Source organism: Micromys minutus (assembly GCF_963924665.1).
Source record: "Micromys minutus genome assembly, chromosome: 2".
Classification (NCBI taxonomy): Eukaryota; Metazoa; Chordata; class Mammalia; order Rodentia; family Muridae; genus Micromys; species Micromys minutus.
The window spans coordinates 3900775-3924509 of record NC_137971.1 but is presented as its reverse complement, the minus strand read 5'-3'; the positions used below and the strand labels follow the sequence as shown (position 1 = coordinate 3924509).

General features: G+C 49.1%; 1 protein-coding gene across 1 annotated transcript in view; it reads right to left on the bottom strand.

Moving 5' to 3' along the window:
- The window catches only part of AFAP1L2 (actin filament associated protein 1 like 2), a 91368-nt gene extending 81842 nt beyond the window's left edge, over positions 1–9526 (bottom strand). The window contains exon 1 of the mRNA XM_080911621.1: positions 9479–9526. Within this exon, the coding sequence (XP_080767747.1) occupies positions 9479–9494 (16 nt within the window). The 5' untranslated portion in view covers positions 9495–9526. The remainder of the gene's footprint in view (positions 1–9478) is intronic.
- Between the last annotated feature and the right edge of the window lie 14209 nt (positions 9527–23735).

Sequence of the window (23735 nt, the reverse complement as noted above, 5' to 3'; positions counted from 1 at the left end):
CTTGCCACCCAACATTTCCTGGCCCTGCAGCCGTGGATACCGAGCGCCCTAGCGGGGAGAGTCCCTTCCAAAGGACCACATTTGAAACTCAATAAATCGGCTCAATGTGTTCTAGGACTGTGGGTTTTAAAGAAGAGAGGCCAGTAAAACCTCCAAACAATAAGCTCATTCAACCCAATCTCTGTCTCTGCCCCCATCTGGAACTTGAATACAGTTAACATGAATAAATCCTGTTGTATAAGGACTGGGGGGGGGGGACACAAAAGGGGGTGAAAGATGGGAGGAAATGGCAAGAGGCCAGCTTTCTAGTGTAACAGGAAGGATGGCTGACAGTTCCCTGAGCCCGAAGGACGTCAGTGTGAGTGGATAACCCCGAGCGTGTGGCCCCGCCCTGCAGGCAGGTGAAGTACTACCTGGAGTCTTCTTACCCGAGTCCTCCCAGTGTGGGGTTATAGACATACACACATACAGGGATACTGCATCTACCTTTATACACAGTACTCTCCAGGCTTTGTACAAACCAGACACAGACTCCAGGGCCTTCCCAAACTTGGTCTTACTCAGGGGAACAAGCCACAGCCAGACCTGATACTGCTTCAAGGGAAGTCTCAACCAGGAATAGGAACAAAAGTTTTGCCCTCTCATTGCAACTCCCATCCGGACAACAAAAGGAATAGAAGAAACGCTCTCTCCGCTGTTATCTAAGTCTGCTAGAATGGCCAGGGCGCGGGCAAGAACTGCCTCTGGGGGTGTCGGGTGGTTCGAACACACCAGTGCTTAAGAAGAGATGCCTCTGTGAAATTCTCCAGTGTAATTCACAGTTGAACATGATCTTGTCCACATGGTCCTCTGGATAGATGTCTCATGGATGTCCAACACATTATTCTTAATAAAGATGCAAAAATTAGCTCCAGCCAGCCCAGGGCATAGAGCCAATGAAATTCACCCCCCCCAAAAAAAAGAACCCCAGACCAATTCAGCATGCTTTATCTAAAAAAGGAAACAGCCAACTATGTATGGTGAGGACTAATAATTTAGTCCCTGCATTACCAGGCTCCGCCCTCCCTGGTGACATCCTTTACATCACCTGGGATTGAGCTGTGGTCTACTATTTTGCCATGCCATGGCTTCCTCCCCCTTCAAATAAATCCTGGCCTAATACGTGCAAGCAATACTGCCAATGCCAGAGAGTCAATGAAGATCGGACCGTGGTGCAGCCTAGACAAGCTGTCCCGGTTCAGTAGCCTCCTCGGTGCAAGGGTTTACAGAAATATTGCCAGTCACCGTGGTGAAGCCACATGTGGCTGGTAGCAGAGCATGCGGGGTGGATGACCAGGGCTTCCTTACCCAGGGTCCTCTTGGGCTCACCTGCTGCTTGGCATTTCGGAGAGCTGCTGATTTCCTAATGAGAGGAACACTTGCACCATCAGATGTTTTCTAGAAGTCTCTGCTTCTCAGGATGCAGACAGCATTGTCTTTTTGTTGTTGTTGTTGTTGTTGTTTTTTGTTTTTTCCTTCAAACCACAATTTTGCCCTAGCTCCAGCAGCAAATCAAACCCCAGTTTTGACAGCTCAATGTGTCCAGTGTATCCGTCTCACATGGCACCAGCATGGTCTGCAAGGGGCAGGTGGTGTGATGTTGTTTACAAAAGCAGAAAATTGGTTTGGAGCAAAGTAATAGAAAACATCATAGAGAGATGGCAGTGGGCCACAAGGGAGGGCACTCAAGGGTCTGCAAAGTATCTCTAGAAGGAGCTTTACCAAGGTTTAACGTATACACAGAGGGAAACAAACCTGCCCTGGATAGTACACAGAGCTGTCCAGTCACAGTAACAAGGCTGGCCATTCCTACCATTCTGTAACACTGTCTTAGTCAGGGTTTCTATTCCTGCACAAACATCATGACCAAGAAGCAAGTTGGAGAGGAAAGGGTTTATTCAGCTTACACTTCCACATTGCTGCTCATCAGCAAAGGAAGTCGGGACTTTCCAGGAAGCAGGAGCTGATGCAGAGGCCATGGAGGGATGTTACTTACTGGCTTGCTTCCCCTGGCTTGCTCAGCCTGCTTTCTTATAGAACCCAGGTCTACCAGCCCAGGGATGGCACCACCCACAATGGGCGGGGCCCTCCCCCCCTTGATCACTAGTTGAGAAAATGCCTTACAGCTGGATCTCATGGAGGCCTGTCCTCAACTGAGGCTCCTTTCTCTGTGATAACTCCAGCTTGTGTCAAGTTGATACAAAACCATCCAGTACAAACACCTATTGCACCATGTCTTATCATGGACCACCCCCATCCCCAGAGCATCGCTGGTACCTACAGAATTAATTAGCTTTCTTCAAAGGTAGCCTGGCCTTTTCTAAAAAGATGTATGAGCAAACCGAACAGTGTAGGCTCCAGAGCCTTTCTCTTAGCATCCTGCAAACCATCAAAGGATGGTCACAACCACTTTTAGTCTCAGTCTTTCACTTACTCACTACAGAAACTAAACACTGGCTCAGCTGAGGTCTGACAAGAGGGTAAGCCCACCTCAGTTTTCCCAGGGCTAAGGGGTTTCCTGGTAGGTAGGTTCCTTCCAGGAGGCAAGACCAAGAAATCTCGGGAAAACCAGAATGGCTGATTGTTTGACTTGGGAAAGCCACCTCCAAGGGTAGCTTGCCCCATTGCCCCATGGGATTCCTTGTGTGGCATAGGTGCATACTCTCTCCAGCGAACAGCCAGCTCAATTCCCTTGGTTTAATCCTGAGCAGAAGGCTTTGCTGCAGTCTGCTGGGGCTGACATTCCCTGTAAGCTCAGGTCTCTCTGCCAGACCCACAGCTGGCCTGGAGTATCTCAGAGGCTTTAAGGAGGTGAGGGAGGGGAAGAGAGCTTCTGTCACCCTGCCTCCACTTAGGTCCCAGTGAGACCTCTGACATACGGGTGCCCTGTGTCACTCTGTCTAGCCCAGTCCAGAGCAAGGCACACAGGGTGAGGCTGGCTCCTTCCACATGTCTGCACATTGTTCTCCAGGCCTTCCACTTGGAGTTTGCGCTTCGTTAATTTGTAGATTACATGGAGAGGAAATGAGAACCCATGGACAGAAGAACATCAGCAAAGGGCTCAAAACTCCTCCATAAACCTTCTGAGTATCAGAGAGAATCAGAAGGACCAGGGTCAAAGCTGAGCCAGCAAGTCCTGTCTGTCTTTCCATCTGGCATAGACGGTGCACATGGTACCTTGGGCCGTAAGCACTTTGCCTGAGCACTCCTAACTCTACAACCTTACAAAGGATGCACACAGCCAGAGCTTAAATCAATAGAGAGGACTCACACACACACACCTCAAGGGCAGAACCTCATCACAAGCATGGTGGTTGCTGTTCCCCCACCCACCCACCCACCAAGCCCAGCATCACCCTCTGCAAAGAAGTATTTACCCGTGGTTCCTGGGTTCTTCCACCAGGGTGCCCAGGAGGGAGTGAGTGATCAGTAGCTTACTCATACAGCAACAAAGTCCAGAGAGATTAATTGACTTGCCCAAGGTCGCACAGCATGTTAGTAGCAAAAGGTATGTTAGAGGCTCCAGCTCCTGTGTGCCCAGACTGGAGCCGGGCTCCGTGGTATCCCCTTAACCCCTCCATCCACGGCATAGGCTGAGCCAGGTACCCGGGGGATCCTGGAGGCCAGGTGAGCTGCTGCGGAGGGCACAGGCAGGCTCATACTCACAAGCAGAGACCTGCAGGACTCTTCTGTGCACCACCAGACAGCAACAACCCTGTGCTGGAACAGACAGAGAAAGCGCTCAAGAGGAGGCAGCCGGGGGCAGCCGGGGGTTTTCCTTCCTCCCTTCCAGAACTGAGCTCAAAGAGTTTGCCTCATTTCCTTTGTGACAAAGGTTTGCTCTTGAGAATCAGGGCATGCACGAGGCAGTGTGTGCTCTGCACAGGACACTCATGGGTCCTTACTACGTGTGCCTGGTAAAGGAACAAGGGCTGGTCACTCTGAAGGCAGACACAAAGTCTCTATCTTGACAGAACATGGCCCAGCATGGATAACAAATCTGCATATAATTATAAGACGGAGTCACATTAATTCAGGACATTTGTTGCATGTCTACTGCATGTCATGTATTGATAAGCCCTACCTGAAGTAGCAAGGGACCGGGAAAGCTATGGTGACTTATGAAGACAGACACGGGCTGGGTCCTGAGGATGGAGGGAGTTTAACTCAGTCGCTAACCCTTCCTGGCATGGAGACACTGACAAGCATTACTTCCAGGAAGTTTTTTTTTTCTAGATAAATTCTTCAGCAGGAATTCTCCTTTAAAAAACTCAACTTTTCATATCCTGTTGCCGAGCCTGTGAACGGTCACTTGCCCTCTTTGGCCTCAGTTGCCCTGGCTCTCAAGCGGGTCTGATTCATCTCCTATTTCAGACCCTGGCACTGGCCTTAACAATCTTTGGAGACACAGTGACATTCAAGTCCTTCAAAAAATGAATTCCTTCCATACTTGATAGCATTCTCTTTCCCACCAAGTCTGCAACTCCCCATCTCTCCACAGGAAACCGGTTTTATTTATAAGAATCGCAATCCTAAACTGACCTTTGCTGGTTCCATCCCCCCTCACCCTACTCTCTTCCCAAACACATTCTCCGCTGAAGAGTCTTCAGTGACCAGAGAGCACTGAGCCAAGACCAAGAGTGGTTGAGAGGCCACAGAAGGGACACATGGCAACTGTTTCCTAGGTAGGGAAACTGAGGCCTGGAAAGTTCAGTGACTAGCCCATGAGGCATGGCACATAGGTTACTGGGTGTCTGGGCTTCTGTGTTCCAGGATTGTCCCTTCCCCTCTGGTCATAGCCACAGTGCCCTTCTCCCTAGCTTTGGAGAAGTCTCCCTCCCCCTGAAGGATGGGGGACCATTTCCTTTCTAGGAGCATTTCCTGTCATTAAAGGGGGTTGGAGGCTGAACCCGATTTCTCAGCTTTGAAGCTCCCTGGCCCTGCCTGGCCCTTTAATTGTGCTGGAAGCAGCCCAGTTCCCAGAGCTTTTACCCCATCAGGAGGGAGGAAAAGGCCCAAAGCAGAAGTCCTGGCTCCTGCTCTTCAGCGCCAACATCATGACCTCTCCCATGTTTTTTTTTCCCCCTTGCTTCAAACCATTTCGCTGCCAGGCTCCCACACAAAGGACTTCAAAGTCAGTAGTGCCCAGGGTCAAGTACAATGAGCAAACTTGGAGCTTTGGGGCTGCAAAGCATAGAGACTTTGACATTGTTTTAAAACAGTGTTCTCGTGCGTCTGTTCAAAGCCTACAATAGCTGAAGGTGAATCACATCAGATTTCTGCAGATATCACAGAATGCTATGGGAAAAGGAGAGAGCAGGCACAGTGTTTCTCTCCCCTGCCTTGCTTACATTTTTCAGGTTGAGGATGTGTCTTGAGTTTTGCTTGGCCTTGCATGGCCATAGGATCTGTGGTCTCATTGTTAACCAACTGCAGATTCACACATGGGGGGAGGGTAAGGGAATGCCATGTTACTGATGATGTGCAGTTTCAAGTTCAGCCTGCAAAAGTTGCAACAACATTAAATGTGGACCGGTTTCTTTGCCACTGTTCCCTAAATACTACAATACAGCGACTATACACACTGTAACTTAGCGATGAGGAAAAGCAGTTGGGAAGACATTGTGCCCCATATGCAAATCCTACACTCCTTTAAGGACATGAGCATCATTAGAACTTGGTACCCCTAAAAGCAGTTCTTCCAAGGAGGAAATACTTTTCATGTTTGCACATGCACACCTGTGGGTCAAAGGTAATCCTCTTCCACTGCTCTCTACCTTACATTTTTAGAAACTAGAAATTTGTCTCATGGGGATTTGGACCTCGACAATTCAGCTACACTGGCTAGCCAGCACACCGTCATGTATGGCTATTCACACAGGTGCTGAGGCCTTGAACTCAGGTTCTTGTGCTTGCATGGTAAACACTTGCCGACTGAGCCATCTCCCCAGCCCCAACCTACTTCTCCAGTTTTCTATTTTGATGTTTCATTTTTTTTCCCCACGTAAATATGCTTCTCAAACTTGGGTCACATTAGAGTCACCTGAAGATCTTTGGAAACTGCAGTACCTAACCGGTGTTCTATATGTTTACGTGGGCTGTTTGGTGGGCCTGGACATCCCTGTTTTCCTGTGTCACACACATATACGGCTCCATATACATCTAAGGTTAAGTCCTCTGCTTCAGAGTCAGACAGCAACAGGTAAAGGGCTGAGCTCTTAGTTATGGAGAAAGAAAATTCCTAAAGGGGCATGATTAAGTTATCCATCTGCTTTATTTCCCTTAATTATTAGTCTTTTTTTTTTTTTTTTTTTTTTTTTTTTTAGACCTTCCCTGACCACAGTTCTTACGATTCCCCAACAAGACTCCTTCCCTGGCCACATTGTTTTCTGGACAATATCTCACCGTTCCCCCTCCACCTCCTACGCCATAAATCCACCCAAAGGAGCATTGGTCAGATTCACCCACCACTCCCATCTAAAGTGAAGTCTGTATATTTCAGCCAGGCCAGTTAGGATCCAAGTGTGATGCAACCTCAGGAAGCTTTGGCGTGATGTTCCAAGTGTAATCCACAGATAGTAGGTCAGTCACTTGGCCCTGGACCCGCTCACCAGCTGGGAGAGCAATAGGAACCAGGATCCTTGACTGCATGCGATGAGGTCAGCCAATGGGCTCGTGCACAGTGATACAGGATGCTCTTAGGAGAGTCATAAATATGTAAACACTCAAGGATGGGAGTCTTTTTGAGGCACCCTTAGGACTTGGCACAGATTCCTAGACACTTGTAGGGGTCTCACTGCTTCTACAGTGCCAAAGAGCTTCATGTGCAAGGCATAGCAACTTTACCAACTGTTTAGAGCAATTTCCAGAAAAGTTCCATCCCTCTGAGAAGGGACCCTCACGGACTCCCCACAGCCCTTTGGTTTTGATTGAGAGAGCCATGATAATCTAGCAAAGGGGGTTGAAGAGGACTGGGAGAAAAGTCCGTATGGTTTTCAGCATTAAATGTTTCTGCTCCTTCAAAATAATTAGCCCAGAGCCTAAAAATATGGCCGACCATGGGGAGGATGGGCGTGGGAAACAGAGAGACCACAGGGATGAAAAGCATTTGTTGTCTCACCACGGCAACTTTCTAAGCCTTTCAAATCAGAGACAATGCTTTTGGACTCTGAAGAAGAGCAATTCTATGTAGAGAAGAGAACTTAAAATTGGGAACATGAAAGTATTTAAATTTAAAACTATGGCGGATGCCATAAGAATTTTCTTTGATCGGTTTTACAAGAGCACAAACAAATCTCAGTTTTTCTGTTCATAAACCACTATTCCTATTTATTCTGCAACCATTCAGTCTTACCTTTACAGTATTGGGGTTCATGTGCACTGAAGATAAAACCCGGGGTCTTAACATGTCTGGTCTTAAAACCAGACAAGTTCTCTAACACTGAGTTTTTACACAGATAGGAGTTTGTATTCACTATGAGTTCCCAAGGCACGACTCATCTGCCTCTGAGAATAGAGAATGCAATTCGCCTGGGGGAGGAAGATCCCCACATTCCTCACAGAAAAAATAGCAGATATTAACAGCATGACCTCCGTGAGATCTGAAGTCACGTTTCCCCAGAGTGGAATGTATATTCTCTTTTGTAACCCAGGTAATTCTCCAGTCTATACACTCACTGAGCTCTAAGGCACACAACTATTTCCAAAACACAAGCACTCGGACCTGAAACCAGGTTCCCTTCATTTAGCTGGAAGTCCCTAACTGATCCGGGTAGAGGATGATATCGGCAGCTCCCAGGGGAGAAAGATAAACTAAGCTGATTTTGTCCCATCTGGGGCCAGTTCAAAACCTATTTACACAGAACCCCTGCTCACAAGCCCTGACGCACAGTTGCCCACCTGTCGCCTGTTCTCTAACTTGAACCAGTTTGCAGCTTGGGCAAAGATGCTTGCAATTTGGATCCTCAAATTGGGGCCAACATCTGCTTCAGCTTCGCAATTCAAGGAGCTGAAGTGACCTTGGAAGTCGGTATTTCCAGTGAGGAGGCACCCAAGGCCTCTCAATTCGCTCCCCCCCCCCCGAGCCCCGCCCCCCCAACCCCTCAGGTTCCCTCCCTAAGGGTGGAGTTCCAGGGTGGAGCCGCACATTATCCTTCTACCAAGAGAGGGGCTGTGACCACCCATGTTTGAGACTGAGTGAACGCAACTTCAGCCTTTCCCTCACAAACCCGACCAGATTCCATCAGACCTAAGATCTCCCGGTTAGACACGAGAGAGGCTCCCGTGAGAGTCACTGAAAGAAACAAGTGATTTCCCCTGGCGCCCCTCCCCCACCCCGCCGACTTCAGTGCCTAGACCCTGCATTTACAGGTGAGTCACTAATCACTAAAGATCCTGAGGAGGAGAAAACGCAAAAGTCGGAAGACGTTAGTACTTTAGGGAACTAAAGCCTTTCTGCACAGGTCCCTTGTGTGAGTTCCATAAATAAAAAACCGAAGAGGGAGGGCGAGATTCCTTGGCAATCCGAGCGTCCGCCTTAATTATGCTCCCACGGGAAAATAAATACAGAAGCAGAAGTTTCTCTCGCAGGCTTAGCTTAGACAACCCCCCAAAAGAAGTGAGTACAAGAGGCCTTTCCCAGAGCGGAGCATGTAGGGGCGCTCCGAAATATCCGTTTCAGGGGCAGCACCTTGAACCCCCTTTTCAAAAGACCTACTATCCCAGGCTTCTGGACTCTAGCCTCGGGGCTCCAAAACCCTTCAGGCATATCCGGACCGGCCCTCCCACCATGGTTTGGCCAAGATCCCTGGCCAGAGCCAAATCCAAGCTCGCTCAACTGCCAGGACGCCTACAGGCGCTCCACCTGCTGGGCAGCCCACTGGGCTCCTAACCCGCACCCCCACGCAGCTTTGGGGGTGGGCAGGATCTGCGAAGGGTATGGCGAGGCACGGTTACAAAGTGGTGGAGAGCCTGACCTAGCCAAGAACAGAGTAGCTCGCCACCCCACCACATTAGTTTTTCTTGCCACCGGACAAGGCTTTTTTTGGGAATCTGCAAGAAGCCCCTCACTCAACAAGGTAGCATCCATCGCCCCTTTGCCCCAAGCAGCTCCTTACTGTTGAGACCATACTTGGGCCCCCTCGACTGTAGACATTCTCCCCTCCCGAGGCAAACTGGGGGTGACAGGATGGCTCCGGACACACCCTCCGTTCTCCAACAGGTGAGAATCCTCACTTTGATCTCCAGGCAGAGACTTCTGCCCTACGGGCCCAGGAATATCAAACAGCGCCGGGCTCATTCTACGCCTAGAAGCCCACCGCCCTGTTCGTGACGTCTCGGTCGCCCTCCCTAGGGCTGAAGTCCCTTGGGCGTAGACAGTCCGTTCTGGTCACCTGAATCCGGGAGACCCGGAGCAAGTAGGTGCGCCCTGCGTCCTCACCTTTGTAGCGCTCCATCCCGGGGACGGTGTGCGCTCTCGGCGCTGCAATCCGCTCCGCGCTGAGCTCCGCGCTGGGCTCCGCGCCCGGGCTGTGCGCTGGCCCCTCCCAGTGAGGTCACGCTCGCCGCCCGACCTCCCGGAGTGGCCGCCGCGCCCCTAGCCCTCCGATCCTGACTCCACCCGGGCGAGCAGTCCTGGACCCCGCCAGGAATCTCCGCAGCTTGTCAGGACAGTCAGCGCTCCGGTCCTCGCACTGGGCTCCCCGCCCCGAACGCAGATCACTTCCTCCAAGTCGGCCCGAGGGCGGCGGCGAGAAAGAAAGCGCTTGCGACGTCCTCAAAGCCTGGGGGAGATTCCAGGACCAAGCTCCCTTAGGTTTCCACCAAGATCTGTTTTCTCCAGTATCGGGACTGCGAACCCAATGCCGGGAGGAGGAGACTGAGGGCCAGCAGGGAGGTGGAGACGGGCCTAGAGCGCCTCCTGCTTGACCCCTCAAGCCAGTGCGTCCATATCCTGGGCCCACCTGTCCTGAGGTAGATGAGTCTCTTTCCACCTAGGAATGGGTTTACTCCTTTTCTTTTGATCACCTCTCCAGTCCTTCCAAACTCCTAGATCCTACCCAAAGATCCGGGTTTTCTTTTAATCGTTCGGGCTTTCACTTTTTAATCCGTGCTATGCGATGGATGCTTGGTTTCCTGACAACTCTCCCAGCTTCCTGGAACAAACACGGAAGATCTGCTATTTTCTGAGAGACCCCTTCATGCTTCCTCAGAGCAGCAGCGTCAGCTCTGGTCTCTGGAGATCTTGTGCCTAGCAATCTGCACAAACACCATTTTTAGAGCAGCAGCTCGCATGAACAGAGCACTCCTCCCAGCCAGGAGTCTTGCTCGGGACTTCAAAGCCCCAGCCTGTCAGTTTGCCCAGTAGCCCTGAGGTAGGAGGTCATTGTCTGTCTCCTGTAGTGGAAACAAGTTTGGGGGAGGCGCTCAAAGTGACGTGGGAAGAACATTAGGGATGCCTACTTCCAAGTCTATGTGTGTAGGTCAGAGACCTCCACATGCCACATGCACATGAACTCACATGCAAGTACACACACACACACACACACACACACACACACACACACACACACACCAGCAAAAATGGGGATGTCCCAGGGAATCAAGGAAGGAAGAGGTGTTTTGCTGGCCTCCTGCACAGTGACCCTCCGAGTCAAGCAGCTGTGCTTCAGTCATGGCGCTCTCCTACTTCATCCCTGTTCCTTTCTTCCTCTTGCAAATGGCTCACCCTCTGTGGTAGTTCCAGAACACTCTCGGTGGTGCCCTGGGTTTTCTTTGAAATACTCGGGATTGGGAAAGAAGCCTAAGTGTGTGGTCACTGGTCACTTTTGACCAGACCTCTGCCCTGTCTGCTGAAACGGAGTAAGTAGGTCCAGGCCCCATTCGGCAGGACTTAGGAGCCAACCTTCTCACTGAAGGTTGAAGGAGGCCTGGTAGTGGCTGCTATCCCTAGGATTACAGGGTCTCCACTCTACAAATGAGCACACAAAGAAGTCAGGAGACTTGCCCAGAGTCTTGCAGAGCTAGGGGACACACCAAGCAGGACCCAGGTTTCCTGACTCCAAATCCTGTTCCCCTTCTCAGCCTTTACGTAAGGCTTTCCTGTGACATTAACTAGGCAGTGCTGTCCCCAGAAAACCCTCTGATACCTTCTGTGTCTGCTTTTCAAGAGAGTATGGCACTGGGGGCTGGAGAGATGGCTCAGCGGTTAAGAGCACTGACTGTTCTTCCAGAGGTCCTGAGTTCAATTCCCAGAAACCACATGGTGGCTCACAACCATCTGTAATGGAATCTGATGCCCTCTTCTGGTATGTCTGAAGACAGGTGCAGTGTCCTCATATATAAAAAATAAATTAAAAAAAATTTTAAACAAAGAAAAAGGAAAGTATGGCATCCCCCCTTCTAAGACAAGTTCTTTAACCCCTCCTTGTTTCTAAACTGGCTATAGCTCCCCTGAATCCTCTACACACATACAAAATATTAGAAATGCAGTTCAAGTCTATCTAAACCTGTAATTCTCAACCCTGTTTCAGAGCAAATGGCAGAACTACTGACAGGAACTCTAGGCAGCCCACCTGTGGTCTCCTTGGTGCAGTTGAACTTCTCTGCCCTTGGCAACCTTGTAACTTTCACAAAGGAAAAGACACTGCGTTTCTGTCAGACATCTGAAACCGAGAACAGCTCTAAATCCTCTATCAAAGCTGATAGTTGGCATGCTGACCAAGTCGGCTATGGAGAGTAGTGTATACTCCATGGACACGCTGGAGAGCACAGTGCAGGTGCTGAATGACACAGTCTGATCATAAGAATTCACCATGCTACTCAAAGGACATGATTTTTGAACCTGTGAATTACATATTTCTGGAACTTCCCAGCTAATATTTTCAGATCGACATTTACCAGAGAAAGATAAAGCTGTTAAAAATGAAACCACAAGTGAGGGAGTATTATTTTTAAGTCCTAACCTTATTGCTAGCAACAAAGATGTTTTGTTGTTTTACATTTGAGGCGGAGTCTCTTGTAACCTGGCTGGCCCTGTACTTACTGTATAGCCAAGGATGCCCTCAACTCCTGATCCTCCTGCCTCTGTCTCCCAAGCGTTTTGGGGGGCGGGCAGGATTGTTTGTTTTCAAACAAAAAGAGGCTTCTCTAACTGAGGGACCCAGGAGCGGGTGTCCAGTGGAAGGCATTGCTTTTCAAACCATATCCATTATGTGTGCAACAACTCAGGAGGCACACATCACTCCCGCTCTGTTTCAATGTAGATCTTAAGTAACTTGCCCGTGGTCAGACGTGGCGAGGAGGCAGGCAGTCACATTACTGCAGACCTCTGACAACAGCTCTGCCCCAGGCCGGGGTTCACAGTCATGACTTTTCCATGTCATTGTTCTTAACTTCATCTCTATTTGTTCTCTCACAGCCCCTCAGAAGCCACCCTTCTTGGGGTTAGACAGATGGCTCAGCAATGAAGAGCCCCGGCTGTTCCTTTACAGTACCAGGTTCAACTGCCAGTACCCACATGGCCGCTCACAACCATCTGTGATTCCAACTCCAGGGCATCCCATGCCCTCTTCTGGCTTCTGCAGGCACCAGGCACACACATTGTGCACAGACATACGTGCAGGCAAGGCATCTACACACATGCAAAATTTAAAAGGTTAAAAAGCCCCCCCAACCCCTTACCCCAGTCCCTACCCTTCCATCCAGCCTCACCCTCTCCTCAGCCCAGTCCTCCTTTAGGGTCCTTTCAAGTGGACCCCTCACATTTTAAAAAGACAGCTTATTGTTTAGTTTATGTGTATGTATGTGTTCATGTCCACATGTATCACCAGAGGCCAGAACCAAGGGTTTTGATCCCCTGAAGCTGGAGTTAGAGGCTGTTGTGAGCCCCCTGGCATAGTCCTAGGAAGCAAAGTCAAGGCATTTTTAAACCAATGAGCCATCTCTCCAGGCCCTCGAGGCTGCTGTATTGACCATGGCTCCCAACACATACTCCAATCATACAATTGAATGAGGTGCTAGTTGTTAGTGCGCTCTCTCTCTCTCTCTCTCTCCCTTCCTCCCTCCCTCCCTCCCTCCCTCCCTCCCTCCCTCTCTCTCTCCCTCCCTCCCTCCCTCCCTCTCTCTCTCTCTCTCTCTCTTTCTCTCTCTCTCTCTTTCCCGACTACCCTCTTGACTCCCCTCCCCATGCCCTGAATAAACTCTATTCTACAGTATACCATTGTGTGGCTGGTCCCTCAGAGGGAAGGGGTGCCTCACCATGGGCCCACAAAGGCACGCCCTTCCCCACACCTCCATAGAACATATCCCCCCCCCTTATCTTTTTATAAACACATCACTAGTTTTCCACAGCTGTGACAAACACCCGAAGAAACAACTTAAGAGGGGGAAAATTCCTTTGACTTGTGGATTCAGAGGTGATGTTTCTGGGCCTACTGTGAGGCAAACATCAGCAGAAGGGTGTGCTGCAACAGCCACTGTCCTTGTCACACCTGGAAAGCAGAGACATAAGGAAGGAGTCAGGGATGAGATAGATGTGGGTTTCCAGTGCACTTGGACCTACTTCCTCCAAGGAAGCTCACCTCCCTCCCAGCACCTCTCAAGAATGCTGTGTCATGAGTCTGGGGGGAGGGGCTGAGTGGCGATACACTGATTAGGTCAGAACTTTCATGGTCCAATCACCTGTCAGCAACTGGCTGCACAACTTGACCACGCCCTCAGCATGTGAGTGTTGGAGAAGGTGACAGTTCATATACTAGTGGAAATGATGAACACAAGAATGGTTACTTAGTTTTTTTTTTTTTTTTTTTTTTTCCATGTAAGGGAAAAATAAAACCCACAGTTGTCTTTAAAGACTGCCTGGTTATGGGGTAGACATAAAAGCTTCTGGAGGAGCTGGCGTTTGAACCAAGTCTTGGAAGAATGATTTTTTTTAAGTGTTTTCATTAGGCTGGGGGTGTGGTTCAGTGAGTAAGACACTCGCTACTCAAGCATGAAGTCCTGAGCTCAGAACCCACAGAAACCCTGGCATAGGAGCACAGGTGTGAACTCACAGTGCTCCCACAGTGGAGTGAACAGTGCTCCCATGGTGAGTTTGGTCACAAGACATGAGAGTCGCCAGAATCTGGAGGGTCAGACTGTGCAGCACAAGAAAGGACAAAGAGAGCCAAACATGGAAGGCTGGGATGGACAGCCCAGGTTACCCTCTGACCTCCATGCACACTGATCCACAGCTTCTGCGTACCACTCCTTACTCAAGACTGTAGTTAATGTGCCATAACACAAGCACTTCTTAGGTCTGAATGCCTGATGCAGCAACATTCTTTACATTAGACAGTTGGTAACATCTTACAGTGCCCCACCTGAAGAAACTGAGGCCTGGCTTCAGTAAGGAATGAGTGGTAGACACTTAGTAAATGGAACCTCTTAGCCAGCATGTCTAAAGGACTCTAAGATCGATCGATCGATAGATAGATAAATATACAGACAGACAGATGTTTGATTCACAGAGAGAGGGTGAGGACAGAAAGGGGGAGAAAGCAGGGAAGCTGGAGGAAAGGCTCCCAGCACCCTGTGAGTCCTGTTCTATCTGGTCTATGGCTGCTGACTTAATGAGATGACCAATTCAGTGCAGGTCTGGGGCCCTTAGGGTGATGTAACCCCACCTTCCCTCATTACTAACAGAGGTGAAGGTTACTGACCAGACTGGGGTGAGTGTAGCTTCTTCCAGCTGTACCTCTAAAATCCTCAGTTTAGAAAAATGGCCTCTGCTCTAATAATGACTTCATGTGTGTAAATGTGTGTAAATTTGGTGTTTACTAGTTCCCTTATATCTGCATGAAGGAAATACAACCACAGACCCAATCAGTGGGGGACCCCAGAGCTACTGAAGTCAGTTTGGGGAGTTGTGGCCAGAGGTTACTTCTACTCTGCCTCAAAGGGGTCACAACTCCAAGAATGAGTAAAATTGCTCTGGTTACAATATGGTCCAGGGACCCCAGCCCAGAGCGCTGTAGCTGAGTGTCTTGAGCCCTCTCCCCTTCCCCAAAGCTGTAAGAATGCAGAAGTTTCCTACCCTGGCTCCACATACACGCTCCAAAGAGGCCTCACCCATTTGCTCCTACACTGCTTTTGTAAATCTAAACCTCGGGTTCTGAGATGCAACCCGCACGTCCCAGAAGAGATCAGAGCTGACCCACCACCCACAGACCTAGCACACAGCTACTGCTTATAGTCAACGGGAGTCTTGGTCTTTCAGCTGGGCCTTCCCTCCAGTGCTATGAGCTAGGGAGGGGGCGGCTAGAGAGGGGATGGGGACAATTTCTTCAGGACTCAGCCCACCCAAAGCAGAGGTTCTCTTAACTCACAAACTGGGCTTTTTTTTCTCCTTTTGTTGTTGATGGCATTTGTTCCACCCACCTGCATGCACCCCATTTTCAACAACACAGTTCCGGTTCAAGGGTTCAAGCATAAAATCACTTCCTCTCTGCTGCTGCCAGTGTGGCCCTTCTCTCCCTCCTCTTCCTTTCCCTCCTCCTTCTCCTCCTCCTCCTCCCCTTCTGCTTCCCCCTCCTCCTCCTCTGCCTCCCCATCTCCCTCCTCCTCCCCCTCCCCCTTCTTCTCTTCCTCCTCCTCCCCCTCCTTCCTCTCCCCCCTTTTCCTCCTTCTCCTCCTCCTCCCCCTCTGCCTTCCCCTCCTCTTCTTCCCCATTTACTTCTCCATCCCCCTCCTTCTCCCCCTCCTCCCCCTTCTTTTCCTCCTTATCCTCCTTCCTTTCCTCCTCCTCCTCTCCCTCCTCCTCCTTCCCCTCTGCCTCCCCATCCCCCTCCCTCCCCTCCTCCTCTTTTCCTCCCTCTCCTCCTCCCCCTCCTCCTCTCTCCCTCTTTTCCTCCTTCTCCTCCTTCCCCTCCTCCTCCCCCTCTGCCTCCTCCTTCTTCTCCCCCTCCTCTGCCTCCCCATCCCCCTCCTCCTCCCCGTCCTTCCCCTCCCCCCTCTTTTTCTTCTTCTCCTCCTCCCCCTCCTCCTCCTCCCCCCTTCACTTCCCCTCCTCCCTCTCCTCCCCCTCCCACTCCTCCCTCTTCTGATTACTAAGACTGTCTTTTCCCATATGAATCTCTGGCAGAAAGACAGGTAGACCAGACCTGGCAGCCACAGGTTACTAGGGCTGTCTCCAGACAGGGAACTAGAAAAGAATCTTTCCTTCATGACAGGAAGCTTCCTTATTGGCAAAGCCGCAGGGCACTAGCCACAGCCTTTCCTCTCCTTCAAAGCTTCCTGGCACTTCTAAGGAGATTGAAGATGGAAAGGCCTTTGATACTCATGACAGGCTCAGTCAAGATTTGTTTCTCATTTAATGGTAGAAAGTAAAGGCCATTATTTTAGGGCTGCTCCTCCAAACAGGCTATGGGGCCATGGGAAGAGAAACAGCACAGAGGCTCCGGCAGTTGGGTTTATAGGTCTGCTGTTGGCCCATAGCTCTGCCACAAGCCTGCAGGTCTTACACTAACTGACTCATCCGCTTCTTCACAGCAGGGGCTTCCCCCAGTACCTGCTGCCAGCCTGGTGTGGCACACCCAGGCCTCTTGGGGCTACCTGCATACCAAGCCAGGCCAGCAAGCTCATCTCCCTTAGCTCTCCTCCAGTTGGCATGACCAAGCTTCTGGGTGTCCCACTGTGGGATTTCAGAACACTGCCTGACTGGTATATAGGCCTGGCCCTGGCTCCTACTTCTCCCAACTCCTGGGTGAACTCTTTTTAGACCCCCCATCTCCCATGACTAGATGCAGGAATGGGGTGGAATTTCAAGTCACTTGTTTTTTAAAGTCACTGAGGGGTTCAGAAATAGAAATCAGAAAACACTAATTTACCAAGCAGTCCAAGTCCTACAAAAACAAGGTGTTAAAATCCAAGAGAAAAGATGGGCCAGTAGGAACCCTCCTACAGTGGAGGAGCAGAGAGACGGGTGGAGAGGACTGGTGGGTGAGGATATGCATCGTCTTAGCCCTGCACCCTAGCAGGCCGTGCTGCCCCTCCTCTGCATCCTCCGCAAAAGTGCTGAGTACGCTCATACATTCACACACAAGGTAGGAAAGAGTTTCGAGAGGCACATGAACAGCGATGGCAGAAACGAGGCCGGGCTCTGTACCACTGATTCCCGACCACGGCACTGAGCAGAAACCAGGGTTCTTAGTCTCCACCATGTCTGGGAAGGATGCCAATCTGGACAAGACCATGCTTCCTGTTCTGCTCAGAGGAAGGCTTTCTAGAGTCCCTGATACCAGGCTCTTCACTGTGACCACAGCCCACCACATAGCAAGTACCTACAGGTCATTGGTTGAGGGAGGGAATAAACAGGTGAGCTTCTTCATAAAGCAACTGTGTCTCCAAGAGAACAAAAAGTTGGACCTTGGGTTGTGCCTGATGGTGCAGGTTTGTAATCCCAGCACTTGGGATTCAAGGCCAGCCTGAGGCTACATAGTAACATCTTGTCTTTAAAAAAAATGGGTCTTGAGAGAAGGTAATGAAATATCATGGTATATAAATACATATACAATGTATATATATGACATTAACATTTCATGGAGGCATAATTAACATAAAATATGCAAAGGACTCCTCAAAGGAGGCAGTGACAGACGAAACATTGGAAAACATTGGCTCACAAGGCTGGGAGTTTAGGTTAAAAATCTTCCTTCTGTCTCTTTCTAGCTGGGTGACCTTGAATAACTTAACATTTCTCTATTGCCCCGTTGAACTAGAAATAACCAGTCTGTGGTAAGGATTACCTGGTGAATACTTGGTAAGTGTTGGCACCCCAGTTTACAGTAGATATTAGATGCCTAGAATCTGAGATTGCTGAAGGACAGCAAGTGTTTCAGCACATTGGGTGATGACAGGGCAGGAAGTAACTCCTCTGGCAGGGTGGTTTGAATAGGAATGGCCCCACAGACTCGGGTATTAAGTGCTCCATCACTGAAGGCACTACTTGAAAGGGATTAGGAGGTGTGGCCTTGTTGGAGGAACTGTGTAACTGGGGTGGCTTTGAGGTTTCAGATGCTCAGTCCAGGCCCAGCGTCTCTCTCTCCCTGCTGATCTGAATGTAGAAACTCTCAGCTCCTTCTCCAGCACCCGTGTGCCACCATGTTCCCTGCCTTGCTGATGAAGATAAGGCAAGCTCCAATTAAATGCTTGCTTTTATGAGTTACCGTAGTCACGGCGTCTCTTTACAGCAATAGAACACTAAGACAGCTTATTCAGGCTGCTGGTTCTCCCGATGACAAGCATCTTACTAGCAGGAATCCTGGGTAGAGCAGTACATGAATTCAGTCACCCAGCTGCCACCAAACCACCTCTCAGCTGTCACCTTCTGCCCCTCTGCCCCAGATAAGTGTAGTGCCAGCTTTGTTGGATAATAAGTTGCCCAAAGCTCTCCCAGGGATTTGCAGCCTCAAGGGAGGCAGAAAACGGTAATCCACTAAGCCAGAGCTTCCCAAACTTAGCACTTAGGGGAATCATCTGTGACCCAAGCTAAAGTGCAGACCCTAATTCAGCAGCTAGTCTGGGACCAGACAGGCGTTCTGCATTCCTGACAAGCTCCCAAGGGGGAGACAATGTGACTGATCTACTATTTAGAGAGCCGAGTTGTGGATAAATTGCCCTTTCCCCTAGTTAGCCAAAAAGGAAATGCTGTTTTCTCCTCTCAGCCGATCGCTGCACATTATTGTCATTTTGCGGGGGCCCATGCTAGGATGTCTGTAGGTTTCATGCTAGAAAATTCTAGAACAAAATCTTTAAGAGTTGAAACCTAGAGTGACACCAGTCTGTGGGTTTCTGTGACACTGTCACCAAGAGCTTGTTCGAGTATATTTGTTTTTCTTTCACGAGCAGGAATGGCCGAGTAGAGAGAGGAAGGGAAGAAACGGCTTCCTAACTTCCTGTCAGATGCAGCCTCGGGCAGCCACGCTTGCTCCTGGCAGAAGAACCTGGAGAATAGAAATGGGAATCTTCAGCCGAGGAGCCCCTGGCTGCTCCAGATATTTGACACCAGGCGCCACAGTCAGACAGCCTGTGGGTCCTGCTCTGTCACTCAAAGTGACTCTTCTGTATAATTCAATGTTTGTGGATCATCTCCAAACAAAAAGGTTCAGGGTGTGGGGTTCCAAGCCAAGAAGTGAATTTCAAATCGCAAGAAACAGCATTTTTCCCCCACTAATGAATTTGAGTAGCAAAAGGAATCGTTAGTCACTCAGACAGGTCAGAGAACACAGCCCTAGGCACGCTCAGCTTGTAGAGTTGTTCTTTGAATGGCCCCAGGGAGGTACACTAACAGGTGAGACCATTAGAATCTGTGGGCTCCGGAGCTGGGGGTTGGGGGGGTAGCTTGGTTGGTAAGTGCTCACCATGCAAGGATCAGGCCCTGAGTCTGGCTGTCTAGAACTCACGGGAAGGCTGAGGGTGGTGGTACACACCTGCGATCCCAGCACTGGGGAGACAGAGACAGAAGAACCCTGAGGCTTGCTGCCTAGCCAGTCTAGCTGAATCAGGGAGCCTCAGGTTCCTTGAGAGACACTCTCTCAAAAACCAAGATGGAGGGATTATATCCAGAGACATGGCTCAGTGGTTAAAAGCACTCACTGTGCTTGCAGAGGACCAAGTCTGGCTCCCAGCACCCACTTGACGACTTACAACCATCTTTAACTCCAGTTTCAGAGGAATCAAACCCCCTCTGCAGGCACCAAGCAGGTGCATGGTATACTTGCATACTTGCAGGCAAAACACTTGTACACACAAAATACAAATAAGTAAGTCTTAAAAATAAAGACATTAAATAGTGATAATGTAGACAGCCATTGAGAAAGACTCGGGCCTCCCACACGCATGCTCCTGAAGATGTGCATGCACACACATGCATGTACGTACCCCTCCAACATGGAGAATCTGTGGTCTAGATAACGGGTGAGACTCCTCCCAGGTGGAATGAGAAGGTGGGGCAAACCAGAAAGGCAGAAAGAAAGGCTTTCCCAAGCAGAGTTCAGGCCTTGGTTCAGATCTGGCCTCAGATGGTAAGGACTCAGTATCCGGGTTAGAATCACAGACCCATCATTAATAACAATGTAACACCAGGCACCTGTCTTTCTTAAAGAAAGGAAATGTAACAAATTGCAATACTGATCTCCTTGGCAGGTTGTGAGGACTTCCGCAGCACAGAGGCACAGCCTGAGCACTCACTGGACTATGACCTGTGTTGGTAACTGTCATGTGCTGTTGGAACTCATTCAGAGCGAACTCTGAGAACAAGAGGAGGTCCCATGTTCTCAGGCTTGACCATGTCTATCCCAGGGTCCTCCAAGAGTCCATGTCCTGGGTCAGGCTGCCCCTAATACAAAGACAAGGAGAAAGGAGAACCATTAAGGTTGTCACAGCATGAGAAGAGGAATTTATGTATTTTCAAGTTAATTTCTATTGTCACCAGATGCATCTTTAATCTTGATGATGCCATCTTATTGATATGTTATAGTTTGTATAACTGCTCACTGAGGGGTATTTGGGCAATTTCTAGTTTTTAACATTTTACATAGAACAACCAAGAATATATTGTATGGATGACTTTACATCCTGGTCATGAAAGCAACTTTATTGAGACAGGATAATTTACCCACTAAGAATATATAATCTGACAACAGTTTTGAAGCTGCCATTGGACTAAATGTTAGAGAGCACCATCTGAAATAAAAATGGCATACACGTTAGTCCATTCTCCCCATTCCTCCCACTGGGCCTCAACCAGTCTCTATTTTATCTCCAGACTCTGTAGATTCCCTTGCCATAGAACTGTCCTGTGGGTGGGATCGCACACAATCCCAAAAGACCCGTTCATTCCGTCCTCGTTCCCGACTGGCTTCTTTTACTTAGCACAATGTTTTCAAGGCTCCTCTCTGCCACCTCACACTTCAGCCCTTCATGTTCCTATAACCCTGAAGCTGATCCACTTGCATGAATACTCTATTTCATTTTCATCCCGGGGCACTTCCATGTCCCAATGGTGAATGCTATGATCATGAGTATTATTGCTCATGTTAAGTGTAATGTGTTTATGTTTCTAATGGGCCCTGTGTGGTTTTACCATTAATCCAGCACTGCTTCCTGTGGTCTAATTCTTGCTCACATTATACTGAGCTCATGATCTCATCACCCCAACTATTTTGGGGTTCCTTCTCTAGTGTACACTGCAGATCTTATCACCTTCCCTGCTTCAGAAACTCGAGAGTCATCCACTTAGTTGTCCATACTTCTCGGTTCCCTTCTGCAGCCACGCCTAGTCCAATTGCCGCTTAAATGGGAATATCCCCCCGGGGAGGGCACCACAGGTGGTTGGGAACCAATTCTTTGCACAGCACACTGTGCTGTTCACACTTACAAGATTATGTGCTTAACATCTATTTGTTTACACTTTTATCTCAAATGCTGAGCACAGTGTTCAGTTTATAGCAAGGCTTGTCAGCTCCTGAAGACTGGATAATTGGTTTCCATTATAATGCCTCCCAGCCACAAGTTCAGTAGGACTAGTGATATTTTTTTAAATTGGAGCTGCTTTTTTTGCTATTTTTTAAAAATTTAGGCATCGTTTACATGCATCATAACCCATCCCCTTTGGCCCACAGTAGTGTGAATTTGGTGATATATGAGTATATTCATGTGATCACCATAATTAAAATACAGAATGCTCATCACCCCTGACCTTCCATTTTCCTCTTCGTAAGCAGCTACCATCTTCAGCTGTAGCCCTCAACTAGGAGAAAAGGTCTTCCGACCCTCTCAGCGGAACCGTGCAGCATGCCCCCTTCCGACCCTCTCAGCGGAACCGTGCAGCATGCCCCCTCTGGCTTAGCGGAACCGTGCAGCATGCCCCCTCTGGCTTAGCGGAACCGTGCAGCATGCCCCCTCTGGCTTAGCGGAATCGTGCAGCATGCCCCCTCTGGCTTAGCCGTTTCTCCCTCAGCGTCATCCAGGGGATGGAAATGCTTCGTTCCTTCCTGCTGCTGAGCAGTGTTCCATTGCGCAGGTGCACAGAGTGAGAGACAGGAGCACTCGGTGACACATGACATCATCTCCATAAACCTGCCCCTCATACAGGAGTTTAAAAGAAAAAAAAGCTTGTGAAAGCCAGAGAGGATGGCGGATACCAGGCTCTTCCAGACAGACAGGACGGAGACATGAATGAACGGAGAAACTGTGGCAGCAGTCACAAGACCTGCACAGGTTTGAGCCAGATGTTGTCATAGCACTGAGAGCACTTGAGATCCCACCTCTAACTGAGAAGTTGTTTGTCACTAACACCCACCAGCAGGTGAAAAATCCATTTCCTCCAATGGAGTGTAATGTAGATGCTTGTATAATGAATGCTAATTATGTTCCCCAAAACGGAGACACTGAGGAACCCGCCCCAGTTGATTTTGACTTGTAATTTAAGATACCAGCAGCCAATGGCTGGGCAGGGCAGACAGAGGCAGGACTTAAGAATTTGAGAAAAGCTCTGCCATGCTTGGAGGAGGAGGAGAGAGAGAGACCATTCCGAGAAGGGTGAAGGACAGAGAGGCATGGTTGGCACGTGGAGGAGCCAGGAAGGTGTGGTCCAGAGCGAGGCCCAGTTGGGCAGCCCCCTGGGTCCAGGGAAGCCAGTGTAGAATATAGAATTTAGTAAGTGATAACTTGGATTATTGATGGGAGGTGTATTAACCATGTGGAGGTTAGAAAGTGGCCAGCAGCTGTGCTGCTTAAGGTGTATCAGAATAAAAAGGCTGTGTGTGTGTGTGTTTCATTTGGGAACCCAGAGCACTGAGGCAGGCAGCCGGAACATGCTGCCGGGAATTATATATAAATAATATTGCTACATGAGTGTTATCAGCTATGCTGTCTTAGTTAGGGTTTTATTCCTGTGAAGAGACACAGCAACTCTTACATGGGGCTGGCTTACAGTTGAGAAGTTTAGTCCATTATCATGGAGAAACATGGCAGTGTGTGGGCAGACATGGTGCTGGAGAGGTATGCGTTCTACATCTGGATCTACGAGCAGCAGGAAGAGAGAGTGAGCCACCAGGCCTGCTCTGAGCTTCTGAAACCTCAAAGCTCAACCCCGATGACACACTTCCTTCTACAAGGCCAACTTACTCCAATGAGGCCACGCCTCCTAATAGTGTTACTCCCTATGGGCTTATGGGGGTATTTTCGTTCAAACCACAACATAAATCAACCATACTTGAGAGCAGGCCCTATGCCCAGGAAGAGTTATCCACAACAAAATGAACTTCATGTATTTTTTGTGTACTGTTTATTTTGTTTTGTTTCATTTAGACATATTTTGTCTGGTTGGGTTTCATTGTTGTTTTGGGGCTTTTTTTTTTGTTTGTTTGTTTGTTTGTTTTGATTTGATTTGATTCTTGTTTTTGAGAGATTTTATTTTTTAAGAAAGAGACCATAAAATTGGGAAAGGTGAGGAGGATCTGGGAGGAGCTTGGGGAGGGAAAACATACTTAAAATATACTGCATAAATTTTTTTAAATAATAAAAAAGAAGAAAACCCCACTGTATGACTGAACCATAGTTATTCACTCGTTTCCCAGTTGAAGAATATTTGGGATATTGCTGGTTCTTCTGATACTGGGTCATGTAATAAACGAGGCTTCACCTCATAAGAAACA